Genomic DNA, 16,349 nt, shown 5'->3' on the forward strand with positions numbered 1-16,349 from the left:
ACACAAATATTCTAAAAAAAATCTAAGGAAAATTAGAAGCTTGTTAATTCTTGAATTACTTGAATGAAATAAAATTCTCAAACATTTTATGAAATCAGTAAACTTCATGCGCATACAAATATTTCAATGTTTTAATATTAGAACTTTATAATAAATCATATTTATTATATAATTATAATGCGAATTGTATCACAGTAAATATATAAATATATATTAAAAATATGAATATTTTAATATGTTGTGAATATATGCTCAATGCGATGGAAACGTAAGGGCTACGATATCAAGAGATATATTAAAATCACATTAATAGCAAAGAATTTCTGGCATTCGTATGTACAATATGGTAATTTAATGCCTACAGATGTAAAAGTGATGAGTCAACCATATGATCATCGAAAGCCTTTGATAGCAGAAGAAAATAATATCATTAACATTCATAATATAAGCTATTTTTGAAATAAGTTTCAAGATAACATGATTAATTATTAATCATGTTAATATAAATAATATTTGTTTAATAATAATCTCTTTATTTTATAATAATATCTTTATTTTATTCTGATGTTAAATAACGGTGCATTGCAGTTTTGGTACAAGAATTATATTTATATTTTTCAAAATTTGCCCAGGATTAATATTAGAATACTACTAATTAAAATGAATTCAAGGAATCCATATAGCATATTTTTAGATTTTATAAATATTTTTTATAATTATAAATGCATAAAATCTTATGTTATGATAAACGATGAATTCATCAAATCTTATTTATCATAAAAAAATCGGTTTTTATAACTTATAATATTTTTAAAAATAATTCAAAATTTTCTTTTGGAGTTATTGCATTCCAAATGATGAATTAATAGTAATCATACAAAGTGAATGATAGATATATTGATTCAATGTTTTATTTGTAATATATTTAGTTATTTAAATCTGTGAATAGAAAAATATGTGATTTCGGATTTCGAAATTCTGATATGAGAGATATGATCTATATGATCATATACATAATAATAATACTTTTTATTTTAAAATTAATTTTATTGTAAAATTATTACAAATAAACTAAAAACATATTTACAATATACGATAAATTTAAAAAAGATAGAACATTTAAATAATTTTTAGAAATATAAATATAATACTTAATATTACATATTAATTTAATTTAATTCTGTATATTTTTCAAGAAATTCAGAAAAGTATTTCATATTTTATATTTGAGTTGAATATAAAAAAATTTTTTATTATTTTATTTTTGAAAAAAATAGTGTATCGATATTTCAAGAGAAAAAGCTTTCTAAATAAATTAAAAAAAAATTGTATTATGCATTATTTTTAGTTTTTTTTAAATTAAATGTAAATTGAAAATTTTTTCTTTATTTGAGTTGGATGTAATATATAATTGATAAAATTGATATAAATATTTTCAATTTAAATATTATCATGTTTTTAAATATCAAATCAGAAATAATCGAATCAGATAATAAAAGTTACTCGAGTTATTATTTCTGGATTGAAAACAGGAACAGCTTTAAAACAAAGAACAGAATCTTAAAACGAATGTATTGATTAAAGACATATAATACAATGAAGAAAAAAATTATATCGATTATTGCGATTAAGAGATAATTGCATGAAAGCTATATAAAATATAAATCATTGGAATAATCTTGTATTTTTAAATTATAAAGTGAAATATAAAGTGTTTTTATAATAAATGTTTATAAATATTATTTATTTTTATTAATAATTGATATGTGTTTTTGTTTTTTTTCCATCACTTATCATTTAGATTATAATTCAATTACATATTTATTACTTATTGTATATATTATTTTTTAAATATTCATTTAAAAAGAAATTATATTTATTTTGTATATTGTTAATATATTATGTTAAAAATAAAAGCTTTTATATTTTTTCTATTAATTTAAATGTAATTCGATTAAAAAAAAAGTTGTTCTTAAAATTAATTATCCTAAAATGAAATGAAATGAATATATTTATTACAAAAATTACATATTTTAAAAATTGCAGTTTCTTCAGTAATATATAGAATAATATATATAATATATAGAATATATTTAATAATAAATAGAAATAATTGTTTTTTATTGATTTTATTTTTTTTATAGTTTTAATCTGGTTTCAAATATTATTTTAAATTTTAATATGATATTCTTATGATTATTTTCTTTATAGATATTTATTATAGAGATTGGAAATATTCATTCTCATTTTATGAAAAATTATGAAAAATTGTAATTATTACATTATTAATGAGTAATATATATAATATGAATATCATAAATGAAATCATCTTTACATATTGAGTAAAATTAATATAACACAAAATGAACTACACTATATATATGTAGTAACAAATGCATTATAAATTTTCTATAAAACTTTTATTCTAATTTTTTAGTTCTAATATCAAAAATTAATAAAATTTATAAATAATAATTTATAAATATATAAAATTATATATAAATATATAAATTATATATAAAAATTTATAAATATATAAATATTAACATACAAAATATTATTTTTTTTCATTTTTTTTAATTTCAATTATTATTTTACACAATAGTAAATTTTAAAAAATTATTTAAATCATATAATTATATACTTTCTAGAAATGTATTGATCTATGCAAATTAATTAATCAAATTAATTATGTTGATAGTGTCAAAGGCGAAGATCAATGGTAACTCAGAACTATACATCAAGAGTGGAAGCGATATCAATCTAACCTGTATAGTATTGCAGACTCCTGAACCACCGTCCTTCATTTATTGGTGAGTTTAATTAGACTTTCGTAAATTCGATTTGAAGCTGGATTATAAATACCATATTCTCACAACCACGTAATATGAACACATTCATGAATGGGAATGTTCGTCGAGACGGTTCTCAATTACATGCTAAAATGAACGTCAAAACATTAATAGCAAATGGAAAATCATCATTGGATTGGAATTGCTGTTTTTATTCTCATTGTTTTCTCTAATGATTAAATGTATGAGTGATTGAATAAAAAGTTTTTTCATTGTTTAATAAAGAATAATGAAGTAAAAAGACCAAAAATGAATCAGAAATTTAAAAATTTAAAGATTGTTTTCATTACTTATTTGTAATTTAAAAATTTTAATTAAGATTTCTTGTGATGTTATTACAAATTTATTATTCTATTTATTATTATATTTATTTTTACTTTATTATATATTATTTAATAATAAATTTAATTACATATATTAACATAAGAGAGAAATATTCTCTCATTATTTTATATATAAATTTTATATATATTTCATTATATAAATTTATAAATTTATTTCAATATTAATTTTTGTTATATGTTTGTATATTATATGTTTATTATGTTAAAACATAATTATTTCATTCTTATTTTATATGATTAAAAAAGGGACACAAATATAAGACATCGTATTGTTTTCTATTTAATATTCTGTAGTTTCAGAATAGACAAATAAAAAAAACTTAAATAATATTAGAAAATTTATAACAATAATAATAATATTAGAATGTCATGTGAAATTTCTGTAATATAAATATTATAAACCTTAAAAAATAATTGTAAATTTTTTATTTTTTATAAATTAAAACAAAGTCGAATAGTTACATATATATTCAAGATATTTAAATTATATTTGCTTGCTAATTATTATTATTATATTATTAATTTATTATAATTATTATTATTATAATATTAAATTATATTTGATGCTAAATTATATTTAAATTATATAATTTTATAGTTGATTATAATAAGTTATTTTTAAAGTTACATATTAGGATGATTTCTGGCAAATTGAATTTTTTAATATTATAGTTATCTGCAAAGTTTTCGATCAATTATATGTTTCGCTTTATATTCTAAGATCAATGCCTAAATTTATTAAATCTTATATTGTTCCAGTTCTCCATAAATATTTAATTTATATTCGGAAAAGCAAATGAAATTTAAAAAAAATATGATGGAAAATTTGATCCTCATTCGAAACAAATATAAAAATTATTAGTTAAATTATTAATTAAATAATTATTATTTTTGAATATATTTTTGAATATAAAAAGAATAATCAATATTTAATTAATAATTAATTAATTTTCCATTATTTTTTTTTAATTTTTATTTAAAATATTTTTTTAATATATTGTACTTCCATATTTTTTTTTAATTTCTATTAGTGAATCGATTTCTTAATATTTCACATTTTTACATATTTTATAATATTTTATTATTAATTTAGCATTTTATTTTAAATTTTCCATCAATTGATTTTATACTTTTATATTATATTTTTTATCATTTCCAATTAAATTAAATTTCCATTCATTTGAAAAAAAAACATTCTTTTAATTCTCAATTATTGAATGTTCTTAGATGAATCGTAAACAAGTTCTTTTGATTCTTTTTTAGATTCTTTTTTAGATTAGTTCTTATTCTAAAACAAGAAATTATTAATTGAGTAGATATCAAAAATCGTTTTTTAAAACAACAACTAATATCAATTTTCGATATCAATTAATATCAATTTTTTACGTAATTGTTGATAATAACCAAAAACACATCAAAACCAATTAAATATTAATTATTCCTTAATATAAAAAATATAAAATATAAATATTTATTGTTCAATTGCTGAGTATTCATGAGTAGAGCTAAAATGGTGCATAAATAAATTTAAATATCAAAACAAAACAATTATTCGAAATTTTAAAGAAAAGATAGAATAAAATTTATTCAGGTAATTTCTAACCGGAAATATACAATTACATATACATGGTGATAATTAATGAAAAAAATGTAAATAAAAGAAAAAAAAAAGGAATCTGTTATTAAGAATATATTAGCGGTATTTTTCAATGATCATTCATCAACGATAAAATGATGAATTTCGTTTGTTTAATATTTTTGGATTACTTAAATAATCATAATTAATAATATCGATTTTTATTAACATATATATTACTTTTATGTCGTGACAAATTCTACTAGAAAAATTATGTACTTTATTATTAATAGCTGAAGTTTAAATAATAATTAGATGAGTTAAATAAAATTGTAAATTTTCAGGTATAAAGATGATCACGTGATAAATTACAGTCAAAGAGGAGGTATCAATGTAGTAACTGAAAAACAAACACGAACGTCGCGCCTCTTGATATCCAGAGCGTTACCTGCTGATTCTGGAAATTATACATGTGCTCCGTCTACGGCTGAATCAGCCAGTGTTCTAGTCCACGTACTCAACGGTGGGTGAGTTAGAATAATAAAAAACCATTTCATTTGAATATAAATTTTTTAATTATTGATATTGATATTCTCGTAAAATTTAAAACTTTTGTAGAAGTTTTAAATTTTTCAATTTTAAAAAATTTTACCTATACCATAGAAAAATTAAAAATTTCATAATTGACTTAAATTATATCTTTTATTTCATTTTTTAAATTAAAAAGAGAAATTTTATTTATTCAAAAATTCATTGCATACTATATTATTAATCTTACATACTATAGTATTAATCTTATTGTTATAATTATTATTTTTTATCGATATATGATTATGAATCTTCATTTAAAACGTTTTAAGTAGAATAATAAAAATTGAATAAAAAAAATTGAATAAAAAACTCATATTTTATTAAACTAAATCAAAATTATTAAGAAATACAAAATTTTGAAGAATTATTTACTAATTTTTTTTTTATATTAATCAAAGGAATTGATTTTATTATAAAACTAAGAAAATATCAAAAAATAAAAAAATTGATATTTTATAAATAATATATATTATATAAATTTCAAATAATTTTATTAGTAAAACTTAATAATAATAATAAAGTTTAATAAATCTATTATAATATCTATAATGGAAGATATAAAATTCTCCAGCAATTATCAACAATTTGAAATATTTGAAAAATGAAAATATTTGAAGTCGCTGATCGTTCAAATTATAATATTGTTGAAAAAATTTTTATTGCAAAATTTAATAATTATTTATTTATTTGCATTATATTTATTTATTTACATTATTTGTTTTATTTTTTTTTATTTTGAAAAATTGATTTAATTTAGATATGGAATTTTTAAGTAAATAAACTGTCATCATTGGATATTGAATAATTTCTTGATTTGAATAAATATAATTTAATATAGAAAAATGATTGTTCTATATTTGAAAATTTTATCTAAATTATTTATTTGTTTATTAGTATGAATAAATTTATTATAATACTGTTTAACAAATTTTAATTTTTTTTTTATTTTATAATTTTCAATATAAGACATTTCTTATATACTTTAATGTATTGAATATGAATCTATAAATCGTATTATCTATAAAACATTACTTGAAATATTGGTTCTTGAAAAAAAGTCAATTTTAAAAAAAAATTGTAATTATATTTTAAGTGTTTTATATTTTTATAGTAATAATTATTCAATTGAATGATTCTGTGAATTCTCTCAAATAAAATAACAAAATAATTATTTGATTATAAATTATATTTAAATTAATCTAATTATATTTAAGTTATAATCAAATTTGAAAGAATATTTAAAACATGTCTATTGTTGATATTCTTTAATTATATCTTTGCTGATATTCTTTAGTTTATTTCAAAAATTAAAGATTCAAAGAAAATCTAGTCAAACTATATGATAGAATACATGTTTTTGCTAAGAAAAACATTGAGAGATGAGCGATGAAGCAACTGTCTTTATTCATTATATGTCATTATATAATAATGACAACTCGTTTGCACAATATATCGCCACATAATATAGTAAAATCGCAATGAAACAATTGCCCTTATTGAATATCACTGTCATCGTTTTGCTAAACTATTTCACTTATACATTAAAAAAAAAAAATAATTTTATAGTTTTCTTCAGAAAGAAGATCTGCTCTATGATATAATATTTTCTTTTTAACTTTTATTTTTTGAAATAAATTAAAGAATATTTTTTTAATTGTGATTGTTATTTAAATATGTTTATAATAATTACCATCCAATAATTACTTGTATCATTTTATAGGAAAAATCCACAGGTCCATAGAATCATTTCATGTTAAGATCAAGTGAATAATTCAGCATTTTTAAAGTTGAAAAATTGCAATTTTTTTTTAAATTGATTTTTTTCATAAATTATATTCTAGAGAAATATAATTTACATTCAGATACGATTTATATTCAGTAATTATCAGTAAAAATCAGTAAAATTAAAATTTAAATTAAAATTAAAAATATTTTATATACCTGTTTATTGATAATGAAAATATTGATAAAAAATCAGATATATGTTGGATTATAATGTATTCTTATAATCAGTTTGTATACTAAATGTATAATTCCATTTTTGAGAAATTTTCAATAAAAATTTAAAACGTTATCATATAAATTATTGAAATAAAAATTATAAAACGAATTTTTAAAACGTGTAGATTTTATAAATATTATAAATTCCTGATGTGACAAATCTAATAAATTAGAGCATAGATAAACTTCATGGACTTAAATGGATATATAAAGTTATAAAAAGAGAAGCACAATGCAGGCATCGGTATCATCAGCTTTTAGCATCAGCGAGTTGTATATAGTAAATTTGATATCAGTATTACATGTTGACTAGAATAGAAATTTTCTTGCTGTTATCTTGTAGATCATTTGAAAATAATTACGTAATATAATATTTATTTATAATATATCAAATTATTCATATAATATTCATTATATGAATATTTATTATATTTATTATATTTATTATATTTATCAATTATTCATTTATCAATAAAATATTTTTTTCATATATATAAAATACATTATTTTCTTCAAATTTCATGCATTATTAATAAAAAAAAAGAAAAGAATGAAATAAAAAATGTTTGTTTTATTTATAAAATATCTATTTATATTGTTTATAATTTAAGAAATATTAATATATTATAAACAATTTTATTAATAATATAATCTTAAATATCATTTAAAAACAAATTCAATATGAATATATAATGAATTATATTATTAATTTGTTTTTTGTATTTTTTCGTTTCTATATTAAAAAATTGGATATTAGAATTTTGAAAAGTTATAAAAGATTCAATTATAAATCGTTAAAATTTTAAGTCATAAAAATTTTGTAAAAAGATAAAAATTTTGAGAAAACAGCACAAAGCATAGGAATTCAATGAAAGTTTGTAATTTAGAAAAATTCTTTGATAAAACAATAAGAAAAATGAATTTTGAATTTGTATAAATCATATACATATTGTTTCATCTAACACAAATTTCAGTTGCTCATAATTTTATAAATTGATCAATTGATATTTTTCTATTGAAATTCTATTGAATTTTACTTTTGCTTTTAAAAATCAATTTTTCAAAGATATGAATATAAATAAAAGTGTGTGTGTATATATATATATATATATATATATATATATATATATATATACATTAGATATTCCATTTGAAATGATCCACATAATCATATTCTAAATTATTCATTTTTGAAAAAAATGTTTCAAATGAAAATTGTTTTGTATTTAAAAAAATTATTTCATGATAGTTACAAATCTTAGTTAAATGATTGTATTTTCTAGATTTCAAAGTGATTGTTTTTTTTTTTTTTTTAATGAAATTACATGTTTCTATTTAGATCCTACAAAGATAAATTTATCCATAATATTCATCTAATGTATTGTTATTCTAATATCATTTAAAATTTATTTTCAGAATATTAGATTTCATTTTCCTGAAGATTATCGATTCAATTGTAATGATTCAAAATATTAATGTAATATTACTTTTATTTATCAATAATAGTCTGCTATATTATATAAAAATATGCATTCTTAAACACTATTCCTGCAATGTTGGATAGAATCAATTAATATATTGACATTCAAGGTCATTTTTTTGGATATAAAAGATAAGAAACAATTTTTGAATATTGAATATTTAATGAAGATAAGTTTTGAAAATCAATAAATGATTTAGAATAATCTTAGAACAACATATTATTTGTTATTTAATGAACTATATGTTTATTTAATAATATATACATAAACATATCGTTCCATTAAAAAAATAAAATCTTGAAATGAAAGACATATTTATCTAAATAAGATATGACTATTACGAAATGTTCTTCTTGAAACATTCTTCATTTAAAATTTTTTTTTCAAAAAATGAAGTAATTTAAAAAATAATTGGATATCAAATAAGATATATATATACACACACACGCTATTATGACATAATAATATTTATTATTATCATATTAATATTACATTGAATTTTTATAATGAATATACAATTTTATAAATAAAAATTTATTTTATGTTTTAAAATTTAAGATGTTTTGTTATGTTTTACAATTTTATAAATAAAAATTTATTTTATATTTTAAAATTTGAGATAGTTCTTTCAATTTTTTTTGTTCAAATACTTTTCATAAATTTTTTTTTACAAAAGTTTTAACGATTTTTCTCTTTTTCTTTTATTTTTCTTTTTAATTTTTAGTACCATCATTTATCATCATAGGTCAAAAGATTAATTAATGAACTAATTAAAAATTCACTGAATAATCTTTTTTTGTATCAAACTGTAACATGTATTCTTATAATCTTTATTGAAAAATGAAATTTCGAGATTCAAATCTAAAGGATTTATTAAAAATTTTTGAGAAAAAATTATTTAAATGTTTATATTTTTATATTCTAATTTGATTTAATTCATTAAATCATCCATAAAAAAAAATTACCTCATTTTTTCATCTTAGATTTTTAATATTTGTGTTCTATAAACGATTTTTTCAAAAATTTTTTCATTAATGAAAATTAATGCTTTAATATATAAAAATTTTAAGTGAATAATAATGTAGTAGCATTAATAATAATTTAATGTCCACATTATATTATACACATACGTAGTCTATACTATAGTCTAGAAATTTGCGTTGTTATTCAATTTTTTAAAAATCTAAATATATTTGTATATCTGCAAGTGATCTTTAAAAAAGCAAGGGGGATTTTCTTGTACTCTTACACAAACGCAAAGAGATAAAAGAATAATACACTAAAGACACATAGTATATTAAAAAGTTTTTTCCGATGAAAGAGAATATAGTTTTATATCTATTAACTTTATTTTCAAGTTTATTTTGATATTATCATAAGATTAATAAGTTTAAACATTGTCCATATATGTTTCTATCAGGAACATTTCTCGATAAAAATTAATTCGCAGCATTATATATATTATATATTATACATCCATTTTTTTACTTTTGCAGGAAACTTTGACTTTATTATAGTCTAATAATCATGTATTTATATTTAAATTCTTTTTAGACATTTCTTTTTACATTCACTAATTTAAATCATAATCTTTATTATGATATTATTATTAATCTTAATATATTTGGTAGTAATAATTTTTTATTTTTAAAATTTTTGTAATAAAAATTTAAAAAATTACAATCGAATTTATTTTGAAAGAAATTATAATCTTTTTTCATAATAAAAATTAAATATATAGATAAATATATATATATTTCATTCTATTAAACATGCAATGTTTTTAGATATTCGTAAAAATATTGAAAAAAAAAGAAATTCTAAAATTATTACATTGACTATAATCATGATTATTTATTGTGTTTTTATTTTTGATAATATATTTTAAGGCAATTATTGACATATTGTCTAGACAATTAACAATAATTATACATAACAATCTGTTGTTTGAACTTAGAATTTTCCTAAAAAAAATTTCATTTTCTATCGAAACAATGCGAGAAATAATTGGGGAATGGAAAGTATGCAATCAGTGCAATTTGTAAGTTACAATTTCATATGAATTTCCTAATATTTCATAAGATTTTGCTATGTATACGTATGGTTACATGGTATATGTATTGAATATACAATTTCATCTGTTCCTTGTCAAAATCTATTAACTGACAATCTGAATTGAAATTAGATATTCCGTGTATTTAGAAAGCTTGTTAGATTCGATCACGAATCTCGAAGGATTACTATCTATTAAATTATTTGTATTAATAATAGATGAATTCAATAATCCTTTTTGCATAGAAACTAAATTAGCATTTTTAAATCTTATATAATTGCTAATTTTTTAAATACCAATGATGATAAAGTCTTAAATAGTACTATTTATAGATTTATTTTAGAATTAAATTTTAATAAATCAAATATTAAGAAAAAAACTAAATTACATTTAATTAATTAATTTAATAAACAGAACATATATAAATTTTGTATAAGAAATAATATTTATTGATTTATATATATTTATCAATAAAGAAAAAAAAATTTATAAATGTTATCTTTTTTTCAAACATGTGATACGATTGAAAGAAAGAAGGGAATATTATAATATATAATTATTAAAAAATTGTGGTATCTAAACATGTGGCAAATAATTCGAATTAAAGTAAATTTACGTTTTAATTATTATAAAAATTTTCATAACAAAATGAAAGTAAATAAACAATACAAAGTATATAAACAAAAATAAATATAGTTTTTTTTTAATATATAGTTTTTTATATATTTATTTTATCAGAATTTTTTTATATGTATTTATAGTTTTCGAATTATGGAAATCTAATTTTTATTTATTAATAGTAAAATATTTAATAATATAAAAAAGAATATAAATAATAAATAATAATAATATAAATATTACAAATACGTATAATATAAATATATTTTATTCAATTATATTCTATATATTCTGATAAAAAAGCTAACCTACAATAATTTTCATCAACTTATAATTATATTTATTTATAAAGATTGTTTTAATATTGAAACATTATTCCTTTTAATTATCGTAATTAACATTACAATCGTAATTAAGTTTATTTCTTTTACAGTAGTTTATGGTAGTTTTCATAAAAATTTACAATAAATATTATCATCGTTATTTAAAAAGTTTTCTATATGATATAATAATATATGTATATTGTATGTAAAAAAATTTTAAGTATATTAAATTAATTTTATAATAAACATTTTCAATACTTTTCTTAGATTTTTTTCTTTTTATATAAAATATTCTTTTATATATAAGAGAAATGTTTTCTTTTTATATAAGGGAAATGTTTTAAAGACAATCAAAACCCTGGAGAAGGAATAATCCTTAGATAGCCTGGTAGTGTGGGATTTTTACCCACTAAAAGCCCCACAGCAGAGTTGTCGGTCGGGAACAGTATATTATCTTCTCTACCTCTAAAGTGGTACAATTCCCCTCTGAATTTCCGCAGAATGAGAATCGTGATATCACATTATTCTCATTGCCATTGTTACATTAGGTAGATCAGGTAAAATACATTACATAAAAGTACATCACATGACCAGATTTCCGTCAAAGGTAACATCGCATCATGTCACATGATCTAGTAATGGCAATGGGAATAATGTGATGTCATGTATTCTTCTTATATATAAATACGCTACAAGAGAATTAACTTATTTTAAAAGAAGTAGTATTATCCTCATTCGGCAGTTTTATTCTAAAATATCTAGTAAATTTTTTAATGAAATTCTGAAAACATTTGAATTCTTCTAAACTTTTTCCTTCTTTTACTTTGGGAGAATACTGATAATGATATCAAACATATAATGCTAAGAATTTGATACAAAATTCTATCAAAAATTATATCAAAATATTTCTCAATTTTGGAATTGCGGTGCTTTGATAACCTAACAGATTTGTCAAAAGAAATTTCTCTAGATTTTTTGAAAATCTAATGTCATATTTTAATTTGAAAAGTATGGAGAAATAAATAAATTAATTAAACCTATGTTTATTTAGTTTTAATATTAATATTACTATTAATATAACTATATAACTAATATAACTATTAATATTAGAATATAAATTTATGCTTTTCGAGTTAATTTCTTCTCTTTATTATTTAAAAATCAGCATGATATCAAACTCTAAAAATCTAAAATTGTTTCCGGCAATGCAGGCCTCCACTCGAATTTTTTTGCAATTCCTATGACTATATGCATATTGCTATAGAGTTTTCCAAGTTCCAGCCGTAATATTCTTTCCTACAAATTACTTAAAAAATTTAACATTTTCTATCTTTCGTTTTTATCGAAGATATATTAAAATATTATTTTTATATTATTTTATATTATTTTTTAAAGATAAATTGAATTTTTATTAAAGCATTGTAAAATTAGATAAAATTTATATTTTCTATAACTTTTTATTAATAAATTAAATTATTTAAAAAATAATTATTAATTATTAAATTTGAATTATATAAATTATTATTTAATTAATAAACGTTCTATAATATTTATAAAAAAATAAATATTTTAGAAATTAAGAGAAATATTTTAGAAATTAACTATATACATGAAATATATATTTCGAATAATTGTTATCAAGTATAATTTATTTGATATTTTTTACCCGATAAGAATGAACAATTTTTCAACAAAACATCATGTAAAATAAAAAATATAAAAATTGGATTAAAAATCTTTCATTAAATATTAAAAATTATTATTATAGTTTAAAAGAATTATTATAGTAAAATTATTATAGTAGTTTTTTATAAACTCTACATATTTTAAAAAAAAAAACTTATTTTATAAAGTACATTTTATAAAATATTAGATTTAATTGAATGTTGGAAGTATGGAGTCATAAATATTTAAAGTTTCGGAATTTCGGAATTGATGTATGTTTACAATATTTTTCACTGATGCATATTATGTTATATTTGATCGTATATAATTTCCATTTGAAGAAGAATTAATTTGAAGTATGAATTGTTACAATAAAACTAAATTATATCCTAAAACAAAAAATTTTACGATTAACAGCGGTAGCATTATTTAAATTGTTTTACATGAAAGTTTCATCGCAGATACGATCAGATATGCATATTTCTTTTGAATAACCATTTTTTTGAATGCCGTTATATGCAAGAATTGTTATATTATGAATTCGCAAGCTTTATATAGATAGCGAGAAATCAAAAGGATCATATTTTATGTTTATTCAGTTTTCATGCAAAAAATCACTTATTGTTTCACGTTTGGATAAAGAATATTATTACACTTGTGATTTATTTAGTGCGGAAAACATTGATTTTTGATACAAAACATTACATACTTGGTATATAAAACAAATTATTTATATTGTATTGTTGATATATGTGTTTTCATACTCATTCAATTTTTTTTAATTTTTTTGTTAAATTTCTTAATTTTTTTTATTAAAATTTTATTCGATTAAAAATAATTATTATTGAAAGTTCAGGATATATATAAATAAAATTTTAATAGAAAATCGTCATAGTTCTAAATAAATCGAATTAAGAAAAATCCGCAATGATAATATATAATGTTCCAAATATTCTGCATTACAATTGGATGACTTGTAATTTTCAAAGAATAAATATCTGTTAATAAAGAAGAAGATTGATATAATAATATCGTTTTTATACGGCAACAGTTTTTAGAAAACAAAGCTTAATTACATGATAGTCTCTTTATAAAATGAGATATTTCAAATTAACGCTATCATGCATGGAATATATGGTGAAGTTTCTCATCGAAAGTGATAAAAGCGAACAATTTTGAAATGAGGTCATCATGAGGGATCAAACCGATGATAGCACAATTTAGCGTAAACTGTATTTTATCGGAACCGATAAAATCGAATATATTCTCCAACGAAATGACACAAGCGATCAGCTACTATTAAATAATAATTTTCCATGAATAATTGACAAGATAATAATGCGCATCAACACAATGTATAATAGATTATGCAATAATGATTGCGTATAATTAAATGCTCCTAAGTCAATAGTGATTTAATATTTAAAATTCTAATAATATTTTATAATACAAATTTAGAATAGATTTGAAATGTTAAATCAAAGTTTTTAATAACTTTTTTTAACTATATAAAATATTTTCGTGATTTATATTAATGTCATTTATACAAATTTTAATTTTTGATTGATTGTTACTTTAAATAATTTAAATAATCATAAATCTATGAATATGTTTGTTATAATATATTATTTTTTTTATAATAAATATTAATATGATTTAAAAATAAAATATTATTTTTTTCTCTCTTATATTTTCTCACTCACTCACTTATTCATTCACTTTTCTTTTTTCTATATTATATTAATAAAAATAAATAAACATGACAATCCTTAAAATTGATGAATGTCTTTAAAACTTTCCAAACTTTAACGAAATATAAGAACTGATACATATTATCTTAAATAATTTTATTGAAAATTACTAAATAATTACTTAATATTAATTCGAAATTCATTTATATTTTTAAACTACTTATTTATCTATATATTCATTTCAACTTAAACTAATTCTTTATATATATTATATATAATAGATAAAATTATCATTAATTATGATACTTTAATTAATGAAATATTGAAATATAATTAAATATTTACTCAATTTAATTTGAAGGTTCTCTGAATAATATACATATCCATAAAATACATTTTAATTAGAATTGAATTAAACAATTAAACAGATAAATTTTCATATTGATTATTAGTGAAATTCTTTAAAGATTCACAAGTTTTCAAGTTAAAATTTAATAAAATGATAGAATATGATTGTGTATACATACATCCATTTATTATCCTATAAAGATATACAGTGACATGGAAATAATAACATGCAATTTATCAATGGAATCGCAGCCAGCCAGTAAATGTCGATACATTCGTGCGAGCTCGATTAACTTTACAACGATTTGAAACGATGCCAAATTTTTTTCAGGAATCACGAGGTACCTCTATAAATTACTTTAGTTTCCCAATTCGAGTGGATATCAATAATCATTTACAGCATCTGAATCATGTTAAAAATATTAACTTTTCTTGTATATTAATAGCGTTTTATGATATCATTTTAATATCATAAAAAAGTTATTTATTATGAAACATAATTTTTTTATAATTACAACATTTGTTATCTATTATATTTATTTAAATATTGATAATTTTAATAATTTTTAATAATAATAATATATTTTTAATAATAAAGATATTGTAAATTTTTTTGCTAGAATTAAATCAAAATTAATAAAATAATTATATTAATTAATATATGTACATATTAAAATCAATCAAAATAAGTATATTATTATATACTTATATATTTATATTAATATAAGATTTTAATTAAAATAAGAATATTATTATATGCTTACATATTTATATTTATATTTATATTAATATAATTATATAATTAT

General features: G+C 18.2%; 1 protein-coding gene across 4 annotated transcripts in view; it reads left to right on the forward strand.

The window, feature by feature from the left end:
* The window catches only part of LOC108003087 (basement membrane-specific heparan sulfate proteoglycan core protein), a 303,226-nt gene that overhangs the window by 220,652 nt on the left and 66,225 nt on the right, over positions 1-16,349 (forward strand). For 3 of the 4 annotated variants that reach the window (XM_062076949.1, XM_062076948.1, XM_062076950.1), the window contains exons 5-6: positions 2,702-2,813; positions 5,117-5,295. In XM_062076949.1, coding sequence (XP_061932933.1) covers positions 2,702-2,813; positions 5,117-5,295 — 291 coding nt within the window. Of the gene's footprint in view, positions 1-2,701; positions 2,814-5,116; positions 5,300-16,349 lie in introns of all 4 variants that reach the window. The other variant, XM_062076951.1, reaches the window with a different exon arrangement.

The sequence above is a fragment of the Apis cerana genome, linkage group LG7, assembly GCF_029169275.1.
Source record: "Apis cerana isolate GH-2021 linkage group LG7, AcerK_1.0, whole genome shotgun sequence".
NCBI lineage: Eukaryota > Metazoa > Arthropoda > Insecta > Hymenoptera > Apidae > Apis > Apis cerana.